The sequence below is a fragment of the Aspergillus nomiae genome (genome assembly GCF_001204775.2).
Source record: "Aspergillus nomiae NRRL 13137 chromosome Unknown contig00198, whole genome shotgun sequence".
In the NCBI taxonomy this organism is placed as follows: domain Eukaryota; kingdom Fungi; phylum Ascomycota; class Eurotiomycetes; order Eurotiales; family Aspergillaceae; genus Aspergillus; species Aspergillus nomiae.
This window is the reverse complement of record NW_015378253.1, coordinates 15,400-36,950: the sequence shown is the minus strand read 5'-3', so window position 1 is coordinate 36,950 and position 21,551 is coordinate 15,400. Positions and strand designations below refer to the sequence as shown.

The window sequence follows — 21,551 nt, the reverse complement described above, 5'->3', positions numbered from 1 at the left end:
GAGAATATGCGGAACAGTCGTATAGCTATTTGGCAGCCCTGGAAATGAGGATAGCCTTTAAATTAACGCTCCATAGGTGGCCGTCAAAGGACTCTTTGGTCCCTATTTATACGTTCCCGCGGAGCCACGGTCCTCGTTAGCATCAGAGTTAAAAGTGTCTCTAGTCTCAGACTTGGCCTTTTGAGGTTTCCATGATAATGATTGTTTATAGAGATATACGCGGACAAGATATTAGGCGGGGGCAATAGAAGGATCTTTGAGGACACTTATACTAGGATAGATCAAGAAGTATTCACGGACGACTATAGTCCAGATAGTGACTCAAAACGATCCACGTGAAGTTATGCATGGATTGATATAACAGGCTTGCTTTCTTCAATACCATAGGGAGAGTGAATTCCTGTATGAATATTCTCGAAGATTGACTACCGCCTCAATGTTGTGAGACTTGGAAAGAATTAACATGATGGGTTAAAGTTATCCGCTCTAAAACCTATTTTTGTATCTTTCTGTTTCTCGCTCTAACTATATTAGGCTACGGCCATTGCACACCTGGCGCACTAACCGCCTTTGGTTAACCATGTACGAGCATGAGGATGGATCGCCTTAACCCTAGTAGTCCATACTTCTTGAACTTTACATTGGCTATATCGTTACAAAGCACTTTGTAAATGTCGCCAATAAATGAGTGATCCGATCTAGTGCTGCCTAATCGCCGGTGCCCCCCAAAAGCCACAACAAATATACATAGCCGGGGAAGAGCAGCCGGCCATGAAGTAATATATAATGGCGCTTCGCCCCTGCTCATCCTAAGCACCACATCAGCTCTCAGCGTTCCTCTGAACAATGGCATACCTTATATTCACTCTTTTATTGTTCAGTGCCGTTACTTTTGGGAACTCTCTGTCACTAGCTCTGTCACTAGCTCAGTCACAAGGACTTAGGACTCTTTCTTCGTCCTATATTGATGGTGCATCCCTCTCATACAAGAAAGTAGGTAAAGCCCACAGCATTGTCTCGTTGATATTTCTAACGAAATCAGACAACGATCTGCTCAACCCCGGACCTCGATACCTATAGCGGCTATGTCCATCTTCCACCCCGCGTAGACGATGCACATCAACACCCAAGCAACCTGTTCTTCTACTATTCCAAGTCAACCAAGAATAGGACAGCTCCGTTGACAATCTATCTCGGCGGTGGTCCAGGAGCGAGCTCCATGTCTTCTATGGCCGCTGAGATAGGACCTTGTTCCGTGAACTCAGATTCAAATAGTACATCGCCAAATCCCTGGTCCTGGACACGAGAATCCGACATTCTCTTCATCGATCAGCCAGTTCAAACCGGATTCTCATATGATGTACTGACGAATGCCACAATTGATTATTCGACAAGCAACATCACTCCAACTGACTTCCACGACAGAATCCCGGCAGCGAACCATACATTCGGGGCCGGGGTGTTCGCGTCCCAGAATTTCAACGGAACGGTGAATTCGACGATGAATGGCGCGAGGGCGTTGTGGGATTTTATGCAGGTTTGGATTAATGAGTTGGTCTCTTTTCTATCTCCTCAATTCCTCGTCTTTGGCACTGATTATTAGATTTCCCGAATATGAATCACCAGATAAGAATGTACACATTTGGACTGAATCCGTAAGTCCCTTTATCCCATCTGTTCTGCATGTCTGCTAACGAACACTCCAAGTTTGGCGGACGATACGGCCCATCCTACGCCGCATATTTCCTGGACCAAAATGAGAAAGTCCGGAACAACCAATGGACTAACGCTCCATCTGCTTCGTCGATCAACATCGACTCACTAAGCATCCACAACGGGTGCAGCGACATCATCACGCAGGGTGCTTTCTACCCCATATTCGCATACAATAATACATACGGGGCACAAGCCATCAACAAAGAGCAGTACGAAGAAGCTACCTATAATTTGACTAAACCCGGCGGTTGCATGGATATGGCCGTGAAATGTCAGGAACTCGCGCAAAGGCTGGACCCGCATAACCTCGGGAATAATGCGGACGTCAATGCTGCGTGTTTCGCTGCCGAGGAATACTGCTATGCGAATGTGCTGGGGGTTTATGCCTTGTCTGGGGTGAGCTGTTCCATATGGTCTGATGAATGTATGTTTGACTGTTGTAGCGTGATGTGCATGATCTGGCCGAGGTTCCTACTTCGACTATGCCGCAGCCCTACTCGGATGGCTTTTTTAATCGACCATGGGTGCAGGACGCTTTGGGCGCTCGGGTGAACTTCACTGCGAATTCAAATGTTGTTTATAACGGTGAGATCTATCGCAAAAAGGAAGCATTCCCTAGAGATAGCTGTTAATCGGAGTAGCATTCTGGAGCACTGGAAATGCGCTCATCACGCGTGGAAATGCAATGGACGACTTCGCATCGATTGTGAAACGGGGCGTTAAGGTTAATCTTATCTATGGTGATAGGGACTATCTCTGCAATTGTATGTCATGATTCTGCTTCACTAGAATACTAACTAATCGTAACCCAAGGGATGGGCGGCGAGAACATCAGCTTATCCATAAAACACGACCAATCTGCAGCGTTCAGCTCCAGCGGGTATGCAGATCTCATTACGAATCGAACGTACGTGGGGGGTGTTGTTCGTCAACATGGGAATCTTTCCTTCACACGAGTGTTTGATGCAGGACATGCTGGTAAGCCATCAGAAAAGATCGGTTAGTTTAGGGTATACTGACTTCACAGCTGCTGCTTTCCAACCTGAGACCATGTTTCGTATTTTCTCGCGGATTATACACTCCAAAGACATTGCAACAGGCAATATCTCTATGTCTGAAGAGCGCAGGAAGACCTATAAGACCCATGGCCCACATTCAAGCCTTGACAGAAAGAACAAGCTCCCCTCCCCAGCAGCCCCAGTGTGCTACACTCTGGACATGCCTACGACCTGTACAGCCAACCAGAAGGCAGCATTGATGAATGGCACGGCCGTCGTGGAGGACTTCGTGGTAAAGTGGCCTGTCTCCTAGATGGAGCTACTCGAGGAGCCTTGCTTAGAATAGATACATTCGAGCTAGTTATAAAAGCTCAATGATTGTCATTGTTTACGCTAGAGATATACCTGAATAATCAGCCAAACTCCACACTGACCCCATTATCATCATCCAAAACAGCGGTCACTGTTCTAACTCTCCGTCTCGACATCCCCGGCCCATTGCCCGAAGACTCCTCAAACTCCATAACCCGCCTAGCAGTCATTGCAGTAATCGTAGAATCCCACAGTATCTCCCGTCGCTTGCAGGTTTCTAGTAGCCCGATCGCCCGACGACGAATTTCCATATCCCGACACCGTACCCCCACAATGTACAACGGCGAGACAATGCCGAGATCAAAAGAAAATGTTCGCTTTTGTGAAAATTGCCTATTAAGAATTCAGTATACCAAGTCGACTAGTTAATCACGAATGAATACGACCAACCTCATGTGTGATAAATGGCTCTCCGCAAGTGAAACAATCGTGTTGAATTCCGTCCGAAACTGATCCCAAACAAACTCTGAACTATCTGGCATGACTGCAACATACATCTTCCCAATGATATACCAAATCTGCATAAGGTCCGGATGCTGATCGTATATATATGACGTTTCAATTTGACCAGATAGTCCTGGCGAGGGCATAGTTTTCACAAACCTACCATGCCACTCCTTCAAATACCTCAATGTGCGTCCGTGATCAAGTGGAAGGACAGAGCCCGGACGATTCTCCATAATGAGTGCCATATTCAGCCGATCATGGAAAATAGAATTCAACACACCATCCAAGGAACGCTCCACGTCGCCACCATTAGATCCGATATCAATCCTCGACAAGATGCACGAACCTCGCTCGCCATCCCGCTTCAACGTCTGAGACAACGACGTACCCAAGAGCGCAACTAACTGATTATCCAACCTTGTAAACAGGGATACCATTGTTTCCCGCGACACGATATTCCACGTCAACTCCTCTACACAACAAAGCAGCATATCTAACCCTGATTTAATATGAACAACCGCCGCTTTTGGACAGCCCCTCATACACTCAAAGCAAGCGAACAACAAACAGCAAACCAGCGCCAGATCCCTCCCGCCATCTCCCAGCCGAGTCCTCACATACCGTAGTGCCCGGCCATACTCCCGCATAGCGAACTGAGCCAGTGGGCTTGTAAAAAACGGATCCTCACTGTACTCATAGACCTGTTGCAGGGCCCCGAACGAGATAACAGCACGTGCAAGGGCTTCCTCGCTATGTGCAGCTTGTAATACCGGATCTGAGAAGTCGGCTGGAAAGCGGTACCTCGTTTGATGGAGGAAGAAATCGAATGATTGTCTTTCCTCGTCGGATGTCAGGAATGACGATCTAGATTCCGGTGCGCGGTAGACCACCACCCGTAGCGCGGGTGATGATTTCGATTTTGGGATGGCCGTGTAGCTACATGGACGACCTGCTGAGGTGCATCTCTGGCAGATTGGCTGTCCTTCGTCGCATTTTATGCGTCGTTTTCTGGGTTGTGTTAGTAGTAGGTTGATAAGAGTTCAGGGGTTAGGGTTACGCACTTGCAAGTTATGCAGCCTGTCTTTACTTTGCTGCCACAGACTCGGGGTGCTTTTCTCGAGTTGTTCATTTGTGGATGAGGTATTGTGTTTGAGATGGATGATTAGGCTGACAGATTCGTGGGATCTGTGGCTACGCTGTTAATTTATTACTCCTTGTTCCGCCCCCAAATGCAAGTCGATGCCTTACCCTACACACTGCCTCAGGCAGCGAACAGGGTATCTCGAAATGAATGTAGGAAGTATCTATCTACATGGTTAATCATAAAAGTCCCAGGTACAAACAGTTCGTAATACCCTTCCCAGTTCCCAAAATGTATTTCTATTCATCCAGCCCAGCCATCACTAAACAAAGGAAAACAGCCGTCCAGACCAAAAAGTGAACATGATGGCAATTACAAGCCACGATCTCCAAGTACTAAAGTCTCTCCTCAATCCTCGTATGAAATTCCCTCTGTACCGCAATACCATCCTTAGGAATGGGTCCCATCTCAAACCCATCCCCCTTCACGTCAGGACTCGTACAATGCACATTGGTCTGCATCTCAGCAGAATCACTCTCATTTGGCATCCGAATCCATCTTTCGCTATCCGTGCTGCGTCGATGCTGTCGTCCATGAGACTTCGATCCGTATGCCCTGGAATCGTACGCGTATTGCAGATTCGACGTCTTGCTTTTCTGGCCCGACACGCTGCTGGTAATCTTTTGTGCGGCAGTTTTGAATAACCGGTAGATTATAGGTAGGTTGGCGCAGAGGATGCAGCCGAGCGATTCGAAGGCCGAGAGGATTCCCAATGGTACTCCTTCCCCTGCGTTTCTGTTAGAATTGGGCGTTGAGTCGGGGTGGACGGTAGAAAAGGGGAGGGGCGTTACAGGTTATGTCGGCTGAGCCTTGCGCGACGACATAGGCTAACCGGGCGGCGCTTATGCCGCAGGTGCTGTCAAATATTTGTTAGTCCCGATGGGTTGAGGCCCAGGGGTATAGGTTATGGGAGTTGCTGTACATGAATCCAATGGAAAATATCGCGACAAGAGCAATTTTCTTCTTTCGTGTTGTCCGGACTCCCAAAATGACGGGGATGGGGAGGGCGAAGAGCACGAGGTCCGTGACCATGTTCGAGGAGTTGACGAAGTATGTCAGAGCTGTGGAGTTGAAGCATTCACCTTTCACGGTGCGGTCCCAAAATGCGTTTAGCGGGCGACATAGTGCGCCCATGAATGCTTCGATGATGGTTATCCATATCAAGACAAAGATTGCACATCCGATCACGGTTTTGCTGAACCAGGGGATGGGGAAGATGCGGTAGTATAAGACAAGGATCCCGAGCTTTGTTGCGGCGAGGAAGACGTTGTAAAGATGACTTGCAATATACTCTCCCTGCGGCTATTGTCAGTGAGACCGAGGGTGGAGGATCAACAGGCGCTCTGACCTTTAAGAATATCTCCAGGTCCTTGAGGTCGACAGTCGCGGTGTGATGGCCGAATCCATGGCCCACACCTGTTGGGATCAGCAGGGACTAAAAATAACAGGGCAGAGACGCTCCCCATTCGACGTACCGGTAACCAGCATTGTTACCGAGTATGCTACTTCTAGGGCCTGATATAGGGTCAGCAATCATAGTTATATGCATGGACCCAGTTCGTGGTGGGGAGACAGACACTCGCCAGGATGATTAAGTGGTCATCTAGATGAAGACCCTCTTTTGACATTTTAGCAAACAGTCGCAGCACCGTGCTTGCTACCAAAAGCACCGTGGGAACTGTGTATCCCATAATCACCAGTGTCTCTCTCGACGGAGTCCCGTCCCAGCTCGTCATGTTGGTGTACGTTCTTGACACGCACAGAGATCCGGTAGGATGTCACCCTTTCGTCTCGGAGACGACAGCATCAGACCAACTTAGACTGACACTGACGAGTGGCACTTGTCCGGAAAGAAAGGCAAAGGGGTTTAATGGGGACTTTAACAGGATTGTGTCCGTTTCTAGTGCCATTCATATGAATTTGCATGTCTGCTAGCTCTATCGTGGTGCCCTAGGGGCAGAATCCTTCGGATCAGGCCAGAGACTTCATAAACCTGCCCTGTTGATTCCTAATCACCGGCATAATTTATTGAATCCACTCCTAAGGCGGGTCTCCATGCCCAGACTCATCAAATTCCACGAGGCTGACGGGCATTTGAAAGGTTGGCATGCATTGAAACTCAAATACCAGGCCTTGCGAGACATAACAGCTGAATATTACAGCCGCTCATTTAAAACACGGCTTAGACGTGATGGCTGAGACAAGCTCGTCGACGGACTGTGATTTATTCATCTAGTGTCCGCAATGGCGGCCCAGGTGGACCTACACCTCAATCAACAACTATCCAATAACCATAACCACATATGGCCGATCCTTCTCGGCAGGGAATACGAGTGGTGATGTTCCATGTCCGATCCGTTTCTCTCCCCACCTCCCTCGATCCCCCCGTATTCTCATATCATGCCCATGGCCAAGACCCTAAATCCAAGTCCTGTGTTTTACCTTTGTGCCGCTCCTTCCTGCTGGTTATTTGGGTCAACCCTCCACTTCCACGGTTCCTGAAGCACTGCACAGAGACGACCCGCGAGTTCCTGCATTGGAGGAGCAGCAACATGTTCCTGACTTGGTCCATGAAGCCAGAACCGGTCTCCCCACGATCGGACTCGTCAAGTGCATCGTCACTGAGAGAGTCCACACATAAGGTGCGAACCCGCAATGGCTGCAATACCTGCCGACGGAGGCGGGTGAAGTGCGATGGTAGGTGCAAGCCCGTTCTACCGTTTTTGTCCCGGCTCGTTCTCCGAAATTACGAGTTCAGTCTAGAGCTTTCGTGTGCACCCAATACGGAATAGAATGGCAGAGGCTTATCCACTACTGATACAGAAACTCGTCCCACCTGCACACGCTGTCAGCGATCAAAGAACCGATGTAGCTACGAACTGCAGCTGCAATGGGAGGACGAGATGCGGACGGCAGGGAAGTGTCATGGACGAACGGGCGTTCAACCGAAGAGACATTCCTTGCAGCGCCCACCGGCAAGTGACGGAGATGCCCAACGACCGACACGGACCAGACGCAAGGACATGGCCCATCGGCAGCATGACGCTGATTCCGTGGCGATCCGCTCTCCACCCAACTCGCATAGCGCACTACGCGCCACGCACCCCAATCGCGTAACGTATAGCACTCACTACGAGAACTGGAAGAATGTGACGCCTATTTCGCGTCCATTTCCCGTGCTGCCATGGAGTATCGGTATGCCAGACATGGACAACGTGTGCTTGTCCTTTTACCATTCCGTGATGTGTACCGTCGGGGTGACCGTTGATGATGAGCACTTCAACCCCCTTCGCAGCACGGTGATGCGTCTCGTGTTTCGGACTGAGACAGCGTATTATGCCGTTCTCATGGCCAGTGCACATTATCTGCGATCAGTTGACAGTAGGTTTGAATTAATGGAAATCCAGATTCGCTCGAGGGTTCTAAGGGGCTTGCGGCGAGCCCTGATGAAGGATAATTTGGATTGGGAGGACCTGCTGGTGCCGACGATCTTTCTCTGTTCTTCGGCGGTATGTAACGTCTCCACTCTATACTATAACGCATGGCAATCATACCACTCAAGGTTCGGCTAGAAGGTGACGACTAATCCTTCGGTTAGATCTCTAGCAGCTGCGACGGCTCCTGGGTAAAGCATCTCGCCTGTTTCCAGTTGATCGTGAAGGAGATGGCCCGTGGCCACAGAAAGGCTCCCCCTGTGCCACACTTCTTCATCAGCTACTTCTCTGCGCATCTCGTGCTGGCTAAATCAGTGTTCTCAATTGAGGACACCCTGCCTGTCGGTGAAATACCAACCACCCCTATTAGCCCCACCTCCTTAGCCAGCTCGACAAACACCGAAAGGGTATCATGGACTTCCACCAAGGATCTCGCCAAGGTGATGCCAGCGGACACACTCCATGAGATTGACGTGTGGAACGGCCTCAGCAGCCACATGTTACTGCTCATTAACGAAATACTGACTCTTAAGCACGATGCCCAAGTACTCCGTGACCAATCGTCAGACCCATCCACACCCCAGACCGCGGTCAAGCAGAAACAAGCCGCAATTGCGGATAAGATCACAAACTTAGAAGCAAGTCTAGCTACCACAACACAGATAATCCCCGTCTCGTTATACAAAGACCGCAGCCCTACCGAATCCAGACATGGATTCCGCTTACTCAAAAGCACAAGCGAGGCCTATCGCCTGGCATCCTACCTGCTCCTATCAGAGGCAGCTTGTCCTCGATTCCTTGGGTATACCCCTACCGCTACCCCGAGTATTGAGCGGCTCAGGGATCAGGCCCAGAGGGCACAATACGTCGACCGCATCTTTCACCTGGCGAACTACGTTGTATCCTCGGTGGATCACCTCCCCATATCCTGGCCTCTATGGCCGCTCTTTATTGCCTCCTGTTGCTGCTCACAAGACGAGAAAAGTAGAACTATGAGGATATTTCGCGCCGCCAGAGACAAAGCCCCATACGAAAATATTCCTCGAGCGCAGACGTTAGTTGAACTACTCTGGCAGCGCAGGGACATGCAGACGGAGTCGCACAACACCGTGCGGGTTGGTCGGTTCGAGTGGGAATCTGCGATGGAGTTTCTTGGTTGGCAGACAAGCTTTGCCTAATTGTACTAGATCACTTCATATCTTGTCCATTATGCTATCTATACATACCCCTTGATGAATTATGGCTATCCTGTCCCTCCATTATTTATATGCAGGCCTTACAAACAGAACCGAAAGCTCTGATTCTGCCAATCCGACACATCACCCACCTGCCTCCTAGCAGTAGACGCCTCCGAATCCTCTGCTTCCTTAGTCTCAGGCTCAATAACACGACCCTGGTTGCGATCCCTCCTCTTATTCTCCCAGACCATATACGCGCGCAGCAAAGCCACATCAAGAACAGCAATACAAAAACAGGCCAAAATAGCCGCAAACGCAGACTAATTACATCGGTCAGCATACACCCACCAGCATAACCAACTATAAGACAAAGAAAGGAAGGAAGAAAGAAGAGAAACTCACATAATAATGCGGCGCCTGATTCTTCTTAAAAAGCTGCGGGCCAGCAATATTCCCCACACAATACCCGATAAACAAGATCGCCGTGACGGTAGTCTTCTTCGTGAAGCCAGCGAAATTACTCGAGACCAGACTAAGGCTGAGGGGGAATCCGGCGCCAAACACCGTGACCAGCCAGACGCCTACCAGCCGGCCCCATTTCTTCTCGACTGGCAGTTGGCGCATGAGGAGGATGCCGATGAGGCTGATGAGCAGGGTGATGATCATCCAGTAGCAGCGAAGACCGCGGAAGCGGTTGCAGGTGAATGCGCTGAGGAGGAGGAAGACCAGGCTACTGCTGCCATGGGGATGGTGTAGAGGAGGGTGTTGAAGGTGTCAAAGCCGAAGGAAGCGATTACTAGACTTGAGAACTGGTGTGCATCTCTTTAGTGATGGTTTCAGGTGGGGGTGGTCTGGGTACTTACGTTCGTGATCCCACCGTTGGGGAGGGAAACCAGAAAGTTGTAGGTGAAGAGGAACCAGGTTTTAGGATCAATCAGGGCTTCGATAAACTGGTCTTTCTTCCATTCGCGGCTTTGGTAGGTTTGCTGGCAGGCTTGGGCGCGGCGGTAGGCTGGCCCGCGCTGCGAGGGGGACAGGAATTTGGCGTTCAATGGCGAGTCAGGTAGGGCGAAGAATTGGAAGATCGACCAGACGAGGGTGATGATGCCAAATATGATGAATACCCACTGAGAAACTGGTTAGTCTAATGGCTCCTTTGGACAGGTGTTGGTAGGGCTTGTATATACCTGCCATGGACCCAGGCGGTTGTGGACATGGCCGATTGCGTACGAGAGAACTCCTCCGAAGATCGATGCAACGCCGTTACCAGCAAACCAGATGCAGCTTCTTAGAGCGTGCTCGGAGGGCGTGTACCACATGCCTACCACGATGGTGAAGCCCGGGCTGATGGCGCTTTCAAAGACGCCAAGTAGTACACGCAGGGTTGTTATGCCTGCGAAGCTAGAGGCAGCCGCATGGCATGTTAAGATGATTGCCCAGATGATCCTGAGAGGATTAGCTGCTGGTATCTTATGGCATAGTATTGAATACTGAACTCACATCATTATTGACAGATACTTCCCGATTGGAAACTTAACAAATCCGATGGATACGGGATAGGATGCTACCATGTAGCCGAAGTAGAACGCACTAGAGGCCCAAGAGTACTGGTCGGTGTTCATGTGCTATAGTGAAGTCAGACACTACTGCATGGATTGTGTCAAAGAAGATGTAGCGACAGCATACCGTTCCAGGCAACAATCCAAGGATGGAGGTATACGACATTGCGGTTTTGTCCAGATACTGTAGCAGGTACGAGACAAACATCAGAGGGAGCAGACTAATTCATGTTAGATTCATGTTCAACAGTTCTCGAGCACTTCGGCTCTACAACTTCCCGATGTCATATACATACCAGAGGTCTATTCGACGGAGAATCGCCTTTTCTTCCACCGCCGTCAGCGGTGGATGTTCATCAACCGTCTCATTGGGACGCTTAGGCTCCGACTCGGGAGAATTGCAGTAGTCCGACACGGCCATATTCTCAGTCCAGCTGAACAATGAAAGACTCACTACAATCGCCTTCCTCCTACAGAGCAGAAGAGGGAGTACAGAAAATAAATCTCATCGGGAGCTGTGAGTTTCTTAAAGGCCGCACCATCCAGTCTCAACGGCTTCCCTTGCAGTCTGGTTGCATCGACTAACGCCATATAAATTAACCTCCAGCTAGGCCTACACTGGAGGGATCTTGTTTCTCTAGATGCATCACAGGCCTGTTAGTGGCATTTAGCTGCATGTAAGCGTAATACTGTCACGTCTTAAGCCATCCTTCGCAGCTTCAGCCCGTGTCACTAAACCCGAATAGGGAATGCAAGGGCTCGCTTCGACCTGACCGAAAAGGTGATAGCGTCCGATGAAGCCTAGACTGCACATCTTTGGCTGCACGCAACAACGCTCCACTCCCACTCTGTATCGAACCATATCGTAAATGAAAATGATTAATGTTCATTCCCCTGCAGGCCACAATCCTGAAAGTGTGGAGCAATATGGCAAATATTTAATGAATCCTTCGGGTCCGTCCACAAAAACGCCCGAGCAGGAGAAACTAAGGCCATCATCCGATCATCTTGCTGACTCCTGAGTTCCATTGCCACCGGAAGCATGCATCGGATGCTCACAGACGACAGATTATATCGGGTTGATGCCGACCTACTCATACCAGGGAAGGGGGAACCAATCCCCCACGGCGCCGTGGTATGGCAATCGAAGACCATACGCTACGCAGGACCCCAATCAGGGTCCCGGCTGAGTTTCAAGGGGCCACAACCACTCATGTTCCCGTCGTAATGCCGGGGATGTGGGATTGTCACATTCACTTCTTGGGTGCTACAGCAGCCACGATGAATGCGATCGTCGACACGCCCCAGGCTCTGGCCGGTGCTCGGAGTGTGCCAGATCTACACGCTACCGTTATGGCCGGATTCACCTCAGTGCGTGAGGTGGGGGGCTACGGGTGTGACCTCGCAAAGGTCGTAGCGGAGGGACGAATCACAGGACCTAATATCTACTCCAGCCACTCTGCCATAAGCATGACTGCGGGACATGGTGATGTACACGGTGTCCATAGGGACTCGCTGCTTGATCTGTGCGCCCACGGGCTACCTCTGACAATTGCTGACGGCGTACCTGAATGTCTACTCGCGGTGCGAAAGCAGTTGCGCCGGGGTGCCAAAGTCATCAAAGTGTGTGCTAGTGGAGGTGTCGTGAGTGCCATCGACGACCCGCAGCACCAGGAATTCTCTTTCGAGGAATTGAAGGCTATTGTCGATGAAGCGGGGCGGGCACGCCGGGTCGTAGCTGCTCACTGCCATGGTAAAGCGGGTATTATGAATGCACTGCGCGCTGGATGTCGCACGATTGAGCATGGCAGCTTCCTAGATGAAGAGGCCGTTGAGCTGATGAAGGAGAAGGGGGCAATTCTAGTCGCCACCCGCAGTGTCATTGAGAGTGGTCTGGCAATGAAAGATCTTTTCACCCCGTCGTCCTATAAGAAGTTGCTCGAAGTAGCTGATGCACACAAGAAGGCGTACCAACTTGCTGTTTCAAGAGGTGTCACGATAGCCCTTGGCACCGATCAGTTCATCAGCTCGGATAACCCGATGATAGGCTACGGTCGCAATGGCCATGAAGTGAGGTATGCGGCAGAAGCCGGTTTGACTCCGCTGGCGGCCATCCAAGCTGCCACGGCCAACGGGCCGCTTACTTTAGGGTATCAAGCACCATTGAGCGGTCAACTAAGGGAGGGATTTGATGCAGACATCATTGCAGTCACGGAGAGCCCGCTCGAGAATGTCGCGGTTCTGTCTAGCTCAAGGAATGTCACCCACGTCTGGCGTGCTGGCATGCTGATTAAGTCGTGAAACGAGCATCTGAAGAGGTTATAACGGTTTGGGTTACTAGTATGTCAATGCATATTTGTAAATATATAAGACCAACTCAGGTTGGATTGTGCAACTGTAATGTTCAAAAACATTTATTGGCCATTCCAGCATGCAGTAGATCACAAAAATGCAATGGCCATAAAATTGCTAAAGTGTCATTACGGCCCTAAATACTCAAAATTTGTGACCTACCATGTACCGGAATATAAGAGAGGCAAAGGAAACATGAAGGGACATGAGCGCGGCATCTCAGCCACAGACATGTACGTACAAGCGTTGTTTCTAGTTTGTCAAAGCTAAGTACGTCCTATTTACTGCAACTAGACATACCTACACGTTGCACATGTTACAAAAATATGCAAATGGGTCAGTATCTCTACTACTGAGTCCCCGACTGCCTAGGCCGAGAGTATCCCTATGGCATAGTCCGCCGTGAGTAAATGTACAGTCATCTGAAGCTTCTACTCAACAGTACTGTACTACTCTTGGAGCTCTGATATCTATAGGATCCTACGAGACTCAGGTTGACCAATCGTGAACTAACAAGGCTTTGAATGACAAAAACAATCTAAACAAATAAGTACGGACACAAATCAGACACAAAGACTAACAGCAAAAAAAGACAAACGTTCTAGACATACAGTCCTTCCCTGGGATGTGGCGAACCGATCGATGATTCCATGGACTGCATGTCTATCTAAAGCTCACCATTCCCTGCGGAGGACATTGGTAGGCTTGTCATATGCCCCGGCATCGAGCATTCCAGGCTTTCTCGGTAGCCAGATGTTCTGAAGGTGACTTCTCTGGAAAGTCCGTCACAGGAAGTGATATCTTCGCGTTTTCTCGGGAGCGCTTCTTGCTTCGGCGCATGTATGACCGAGCCACCAGACTCAATAGGACAACCGTGATCAAAAGCAGGAGAGCATAAGTCGCATCACGAGCTGCTCTGTAGCCTCTGGAGTAGTCGAATGTGGATAGTTCAAGTGAAGGGACTGGTGACGTGGTTTCCACCGGTACAGGAGGCGAGCGAGTGATCGTCGCAGTTGCTGGATTCGCTCCTGGGCAGTCACCGCAATGTATTGCTTCGCTGGACTCATCGGGGACTATATAGCCACTAAATATAAAAGTCAGTTGGTTCGATTTCTGGTAGACCTGGTGGAATGGAGCTTAGGACGTACACGAAACACGGCTGCATGGCGACAAGGGTATAGCCTGGGGGACAGACAACAGTGCCATCGTCATCCTCTTCCCGAATCGGTGACACCGTGTCAGCCGGATAATGAGGCATGACTCCGAGAAAGCTCCACGCGCCTGGAATCCGTTCATAAACGAATACAGGATGTGACGGCTCTGCGAGTGGTGGTTCTGGAGGTGTGGTTGAGGGAGTTAACATCGCTGTTAGTGTTGCAGTTAAACGGATCTAGGTACATCAGTAGGAAATAGAGATGATCTTTTAGTTCATGGAATTGTTGATAGTTTCTGATTTGGCACAGGGGAGATGGGCAATAAATAGGCCATTTTTCGTCAGACATGCTGTCAATGAAATTAGGAGGTAGCTCGTTAAGCATTCTGAGACATACGCATCATCGTACTATTTGCCATCAAATTCTGCTAATGGCAGAGTAATCAGAGGTTAAAACGATGGAACATGAAACATGAGGCGAGAATGAACAGTATGATAGGCGGCGTGCTGGATTCACCATTCTAGAAGGCGCACATGTGAAGTGTTTAAGACAATCTAACGAACGGACAGATTTCTCTGAAACTGCTGACCAGACCTGCATAGACAACGTATTGGATTTAGTTTTGAGTAGAGAAATCTACGCTCGACCAAGGCGTTCGTTGCAACGTCGCCCTAGCAAGGTCGATATCAGTCGAAGGGAAGGGGCGGCAAATGTGCTGTGACGTCCACGGGCTTGAAAGACGACATTAAGAATAAGCGAGAAGGGTCAGAAAATTAACATTATGCGCTTTGCTTGAGGCTACATATTGATTGTCATAGATCCGTAGCTATACTTTCGTCCAGACTTCGTACGTTATCCGCATCTAAGGGTTAGCCACTAAACCTTCCGAATGGAGCTTCGTATAGACTCAAAGGGGGAAGTTCTGTACAGAGCCTCCATTGTGATTTCATCTCAACTTGGGTTAAACCTGGGCTAGAACGTTGCTATACACTACACTACTGCCTGCACAAGATATGGCAGGGTTGGGTTACCTTCCAAAGCAGGATATGTAATTGGGTAGTGAGAGAGCCGCGTGTTCCTGACTAGAAGCTCTGTTAGTAGAATTCTAGAACATCCGTGATATCCTAACAGGGTATGTGTACCTACCAGGTGCGCTAGAAATGTATGGTGGCGTCAGCACCAGCGACGGGAACGTGCAGCACTACGGCACACAGCGACCAATTCGTATCCGAAGACCCCAGGATCTGCAGCTGCACCAGCAGCAATGACGCTCCCAGTGGATGGGTATTTCCTCGCGTAAGTCTGACATGAAACATCACGTCCAAGACTATCTCGTTACCATTCTTGTACCCTATGTTCTATGATTCCTATAGAGACCATGTGTACATGTCTCGGGATACTCACTGGAATGGTTGACAAAGACTGGCCCAAACGTGATGGAGACCAGTTCAACGCTGACAGCGTCTGGCAAAGTTGTGTCTCGGGTATTCGCGTACTGGTTTTAATTCTACCAGAGTTTTAGAACTCATCGAACTCTCTTTGTACAAACGCACCGTTCCTTTACGATGTTAGCTAAGATGATATATTGGAGTGGTTCAAGACTGATTAGTACTGGTAGGAGAGTGTTTCTGCCTTTCTTTTGGATGGGCCTAGTAGATATATCGATATGCTGTTGCTATAAACTCCAGTAGGGAAAATGTCAATGTTAACAGAACGACGTTCTTAATCTTATCCTCCTGCAGTACATTTCATACTCAACCATTTGCCTCGTTATGTTTTTGATTTGATTCATTGCCACCTTCCAGAAGCGTAAACTGTCGGCGAAATGATGAAAGGAGACATTCTCACCGGTAGACGGAATCAGCATTCAGCCTGGTACACTATAATGAGACATGGACAGGAGAGGTGAATATACGCGAGGCTGGCATCCTATAGCGCATTGACGTTTGTCTTTGTCTCAGTTTCACGGCTATTATTAATTCATGCAATGTAGTTAGACTTCAGCCTCGTAAACCGGACCATTTAGGAATATTTTGTTGCCCAGAGCAAGGCATGCTACCACATATCAGCCTAAAACACGGAAAATAGGATTTGTTCACTCCCGAGCCGTACCTAAGCCACGCAAGGAGTACGCAATCCAATGCCACGTTGATTGCATTGCTACATTTTTCAGTCAGGTAGCCTCCCTGCCTATTTGACCATTTTCAGTTGCTCTGCGTATTCCCCGTGGCGGCAAAACTGAGTCACAAAAAGTACAGTCGCGAGGAGCACCTACTATGGAAACAGGCTGTGGTTGCTCGCCCTCTCTAACTCCCTGCAAAGAAGACGTTGAATACTCGCATTTGTTGCCCAGCTTTGGTTCCATTTGCATAACCATGCATGCCTCAGGCAGTCAAATAGCCCACGTCCCAGCCCCCTGACTTTACTCGTTCAAGCCACTGCATTCCCCTGACCAGTTGCTCCTTTCTCTACGTGTAATAGGTTAACCTACGCTGATTACCGGTGAGAAGCCCTTAAGCACATTTTTTACATCCTCTTTAACTCCTCCTTTGGTTTTAACTTGCTCTTCGTAATGTTATCTTGGCTTCCGCGGTCTTTACCCCGATTTCTAGGGCGAGCATGGAAGCCACTCAACTTCTCTAATCCAAACTTCGGCCGTATCTCTCCAACTCAGGCCCTGGAAGAGGAAACGCTACCTGATTATGCTGCCTTGCGCTACTATCCTACTCGAATCGGTGAAGTAATCAAGGATCGATATCAAGTCGTAGGCAAATTGGGATATGGTGCGACCTCGACCGTATGGCTTGCGCGGGATATGAAGTAAGGCCCCTCTAGTGCTCCTCATCCACCTGCTTACGCAGGGTAATAACAGTTCCTGCTCTTATGTAACCCTCAAAATATTTATCAAGGCTGCTTCCATGGGACACCAGCTGGATGGTGAGCTCAAAATGTATCAGCGGATTGACAGACCTTCAAAACATCCAGGTCGCAACGTCATTCGGTCTCTGCTCGATTCTTTCCACATTGACGGGCCTGAAGATAAACATCAGTGTCTCGTTCATCCCCATTATTTGAGAGTGTATGGGAGTTCCTCCACCGTAACCCCGTCCAGAGACTGCCTAAACCGGTCCTAGCTTTTACACTTCGGCAAGTGTTCCTAGCGCTAGACTACCTGCATACAGAATGCCAGATTATACATACAGGTATATAACAACTCGATCCCTCCTCTCTTGCTGGTTGCTAACTTGGATTGGACATTAAGGCGAATAACATCATGTTTGAACTCGCTGATGATTCGGTCTTCATCAAGTTTGAACAGGACGAACTCCAGAATCCTTCTCCGAGGAAAGAGTTAGATGGGAGAGCAATTTATTTATCCAGGGACCTCGAAATGATCCCTGGGAAACTAGGCGCCCCCGTTCTATGTGACTTTGGCTCGGCTATGTTGGGTGGTGTAGAACATCTAGAAGATGTACAGCCTGATATCTACCGAGCGCCAGAGGTAAGCTTGGAAATTCCATGGTCATACAGTATTGATATATGGAATGTAGGGTGCATGGTAAGTTAGCAAGCAGGCTAATAACATTGAAAGGCGCGTTTAACCTTGTTGCAGATCTGGAACATCTTCGAAGGGGGTTCGTTATTCACAGGCCATGACCCTGAATTCCAAAAATACCGGAGTAGGGCGCATCTGGCGGAGATGATAAATCTCCTTGGCCCTCCCCAACCCGGCCTTCTTGCCCGGGGCAAGCAAGGTCACAAGTTCTTCTCAGACACGGGCGAATTTCATGAGCCAACTTTGTTGCAAGATCTCACTCCGCTCGAGCAGAGGGAAACAACCCTTGAAGGCGAGGATAAGGAGAGCTTTTTACGTATGATGCGAAGGATGTTGCAGTGGGAGCCGGAGAAGCGTAGCTCTGCAAAAGAGTTTGCGGAGGATGAGTGGATTTTGAAGCAAATCGGCCTATAATTACTTCTTGGTCTGTTTCAAACTTCAAAGATATTCATACAGGAAGACAAGTCTGCGCAGTGTGGAGGGATGGCAGCTCCGGGGATGTCTACAAGCCAGGTAGCCAACTTAACACTAGAAGTGTCTGTACCATCAGTGATGTACTACGCTAGATCCTATTATCCACGACACAAGGGGTGCATCCACTACGTTCTGAGACTCTCTGGCCGTAAATTGCCAGGCAAAAGGCACGCAGCTTTCACCGTGTGCCTTCATTGTGAAATGAGTGATTTAGATATCGACCGAAATGTGTCTCAAAGAACCTCCATCTAGGACAGAGTTGGTCCTGGCTCGAATGCTGTACCTCTCTATACATTCGCATATCCAGTATCTGCCCGACTATGGCTCTCGCAAACTCCTATAAGGCGCTGCGGATATTTCACCTTGATGCGTCCGGTGAAAAGATCGCCGCATGTCTGCCAATTTGGTATATCACGGCGATGTAGCGTGTTTTTCTCGTCATCCATCGAATTATTCAGGGTGACTTTGCCTTGAAACAAGCCACTCGTCATAGCTGAATTCCATCGGTTCGTCAGCAGATCTAACAGCACACTGTCTAATCCAATTGCTTCCGGTTCAACGGTGCCCCCAAATATAATCACAATGCACAAGACATAGTATCGGGCTTCTACCAAACATTTCCCTTGGACATGGTTAGAGTCAATGGATCCTTAGCCACCATGGACACGGCATGGTGATAATAATTGCGTAGAAGATGCGTTTATTCCCTGGACCAAAATATGCGAGTGGTGAAGCTGTATCGGCTCCTTCACCCTATGCCATCCTACTTTTATCTCCGTCCTCTTTTCCTCCTTCTATTTCTTTCTCTTCTCCTCTCTTGCCATCTGCTTCATCCAAGTCCAAGATGTGTCAAGATGCACATCGGCCTTTTGTTCCTTATATAGTCACCGATATTCTCCCACCAAACGATATCACTATCCACATTCTACACTACATACTCACTTAACTTTATTTATTCCTCTAACTCACGAAAGTATCTCATCGAATAGCCGAAACATGATATCGGCATTGAAAGTTAACAACGCTTAGCCATGGGTATTTGAACATCACGGATTCTGTATGTCCGCATCTAGGCTTTGAATCAAAGTAGAAATTGAGGCGCTATGCTCCTAGTGGACAAGAAAACGATACCATCATTAGTGTTGCACTTTTGAGCTTCCTGCGGGGGGTTGCTGCCCTGAGTCACCAGCCAAAGTCTCGTTGGCTGTATAAACGAGTCTTTCAAAGTCTCCTTAAAGAATGTTTCTTATACGGCACATTGGTGATACATTACGCACTAGTGGAGATTGTATCTACAATTCCCTCAATCAAAGTAAAGGAAGGGTACTGTTTTCGATGATAACGAAAGGTTCCAACCGTCAGGGACTGCGGAACACATAAGCTAAATTATAGCTGACAATCACCTTGATATAAGTCCAGGTACAATAACCGATGTAAAGAATATAGCAACTAACAAGCAGACTGACCTCGAAACAGAAGTTTAACAAAGCCTCTTAACTTAGAAACGACTACAAAAACTGAGCAACATGGTCTAGAAAGGGACCAAAGATATATTTATATAGCCCAAGTCAAACTACCAAGCTCGAAAACTTGAAGAAGCGCCTGAAGACATCACAAGAATATGTTGAACAGGTTGAATATCAGGTCTATGCGTGTACCAAAGAGATTCCATATCTACTGGTAAGAATCAATAAACTTGAGCCTCACATAAGGAATACAATATGACTATTAACGGTGAAGTGAGCTGTGAAGACCTCTAATTCCTTGCAATGCATGCCCAAGTCTAGAAAGGAGTAGGAAGCTGAATAAATGAAACTATCTACGAGTGTACAAGAGAGTAATAAGGTAATAAGACCACAATTTAGAAATCATATCGCTCTGTCCGATCTATCTCTTTTCCACACTATTGTTATAATATGACTTGCACTAGATTAGATTTAAAATATTCAAATGACTGAAGGCTTCATTAAGAGCCGCTGGCATAGTAGTGTTAAGGTGGCAAGGCCATGGGTAAGTAGTAACGTAACCTAAACATGCTTTTATATGCAACATTCCTTTCCACGCCTCGTGAAAGCGACGGTGTTCGGAAGCTATAGCTGCTGCAGTGTACCTAGACGAGCTGACAGAAGGGACCGCGGTTTTACTCGAGCTGTGGCCCTATGTCCATAGCCTGTCATTCACATCAGCATTATTCTGCATAGAGGGAGCCAAGTGTCGGCAACGGAAGAGACATTGAAACACTGCCGGCCAGGCCGCCACAGTCCTCAATACTCCATGTGAAGAAGACCCACTGCGTCATGCAGCGGATGCGAGGATGGGGAACCGTCGGGGTTTCTCCTCTAGTAACTGATTGATAAGATGAAAAAACGGTAGAATCGTGATCCGGGTGAGGCCAGACGGCGAGCCAAGCCCACCACGCCAATTCATAACGTTATGGTTATATTAAAACTCCGAAGAGCTTCTTTGGCCATTACGTACATAATATCGTGTAGGGCGCAATATTTGCAGGGCACATGAGACATCTGTATCCTTGTCTCATTGCCAAATCTAGATTAATACCACCCGACTAGTATTGTGGTTCCACTAGTATTTTTGCAAAAAGAGGGCCCGCCAACGGCGAAATACGAAACGGTCCGGTCGTAAAGTACCGCACGGTGGGTCCGTTTCCATACCGTGCCGTACAGAAAACACGGCTGTAACGGTGGAAGTTATCTGATCATCTGATAGGGCTAATAGCATTCGCTTCGGACTGCCACCATACCGCACGAGGAAGATTGAGCCGAATGAATTAATCTACCTGGTGGAAGTCGGATGTTTATCAATCGCACGCCAGTCGGCCTCATTGTTCGTTTAGGCGGAGCTTGGGCATGGATACCGCAATGTGTTCTGTCTCGGACTCTCCACAACAGCCGAAGCTTTTCCAAGGGTCACTAAAAAGTCTTGGATGGGATAGTTGCTCGGTCTCTAATCTCCGTGTAGCGCTAAGAGTCGCAAACACCACACTAAGTATCTCGGCAGCGCAGTTCCACTATCTCTTGGTTTTTCTTGTCTATTTGACAGGGCATACCGTTTGCAGTAATGATTTACGCGGTTGGGGTCCAGGTTGATATCACAATGTTCATATGGAAAAGCTTTCAGAATTTATCGCTTTTGCCGCACGTTGGGGTGGA

General features: G+C 48.6%; 6 protein-coding genes across 6 annotated transcripts; 4 read left to right on the top strand and 2 right to left on the bottom strand.

Annotated features, from left to right (window-relative positions):
• Window positions 1-846: 846 nt before the first annotated feature.
• On the top strand, window positions 847-3,027 carry ANOM_008106 (carboxypeptidase S1; the record flags this gene model as incomplete). The annotated part of the gene is made up of 8 exons (XM_015553362.1): window positions 847-993; window positions 1,043-1,551; window positions 1,604-1,655; window positions 1,708-2,112; window positions 2,160-2,301; window positions 2,358-2,480; window positions 2,530-2,694; window positions 2,744-3,027. 8 exons carry the CDS (start codon window positions 847-849, stop codon window positions 3,025-3,027), a joined length of 1,827 nt encoding a protein of 608 aa, XP_015405518.1.
• A 100-nt stretch (window positions 3,028-3,127) lies between these two features.
• ANOM_008105 (putative integral membrane protein PTH11-like) lies at window positions 3,128-6,410 on the bottom strand (the record flags this gene model as incomplete). The annotated part of the gene is made up of 9 exons (XM_015553361.1): window positions 3,128-3,419; window positions 3,477-3,950; window positions 4,155-4,541; window positions 5,011-5,401; window positions 5,466-5,530; window positions 5,597-5,970; window positions 6,023-6,090; window positions 6,150-6,189; window positions 6,252-6,410. Coding segments are annotated over 7 exons (1,098 nt in total). The 3' UTR covers window positions 3,128-3,419; window positions 3,477-3,950; window positions 4,155-4,540.
• A 1,167-nt stretch (window positions 6,411-7,577) lies between these two features.
• On the top strand, window positions 7,578-9,286 carry ANOM_008104 (uncharacterized protein; the record flags this gene model as incomplete). Its single annotated transcript, XM_015553360.1, has 2 exons — window positions 7,578-8,183; window positions 8,273-9,286. The coding sequence occupies 2 exons, from the start codon at window positions 7,578-7,580 to the stop codon at window positions 9,284-9,286; spliced, it is 1,620 nt and encodes a 539-aa protein (XP_015405520.1).
• A 98-nt stretch (window positions 9,287-9,384) lies between these two features.
• On the bottom strand, window positions 9,385-11,266 carry ANOM_008103 (pantothenate transporter; the record flags this gene model as incomplete). The annotated part of the gene is made up of 8 exons (XM_015553359.1): window positions 9,385-9,606; window positions 9,689-9,929; window positions 10,013-10,095; window positions 10,150-10,413; window positions 10,474-10,732; window positions 10,787-10,911; window positions 10,973-11,066; window positions 11,142-11,266. 8 exons carry the CDS (start codon window positions 11,264-11,266, stop codon window positions 9,385-9,387), a joined length of 1,413 nt encoding a protein of 470 aa, XP_015405515.1.
• An 806-nt stretch (window positions 11,267-12,072) lies between these two features.
• Window positions 12,073-13,146, top strand: ANOM_008102 (metal-dependent hydrolase family protein; the record flags this gene model as incomplete). The annotated part of the gene is made up of 1 exon (XM_015553358.1): window positions 12,073-13,146. One exon carries the CDS (start codon window positions 12,073-12,075, stop codon window positions 13,144-13,146), a length of 1,074 nt encoding a protein of 357 aa, XP_015405514.1.
• Window positions 13,147-17,625: 4,479 nt separating this feature from the next.
• ANOM_008101 (protein kinase domain protein) lies at window positions 17,626-18,321 on the top strand (the record flags this gene model as incomplete). Its single annotated transcript, XM_015553357.1, has 2 exons — window positions 17,626-17,853; window positions 17,944-18,321. 2 exons carry the CDS (start codon window positions 17,626-17,628, stop codon window positions 18,319-18,321), a joined length of 606 nt encoding a protein of 201 aa, XP_015405517.1.
• Window positions 18,322-21,551: the final 3,230 nt, after the last annotated feature.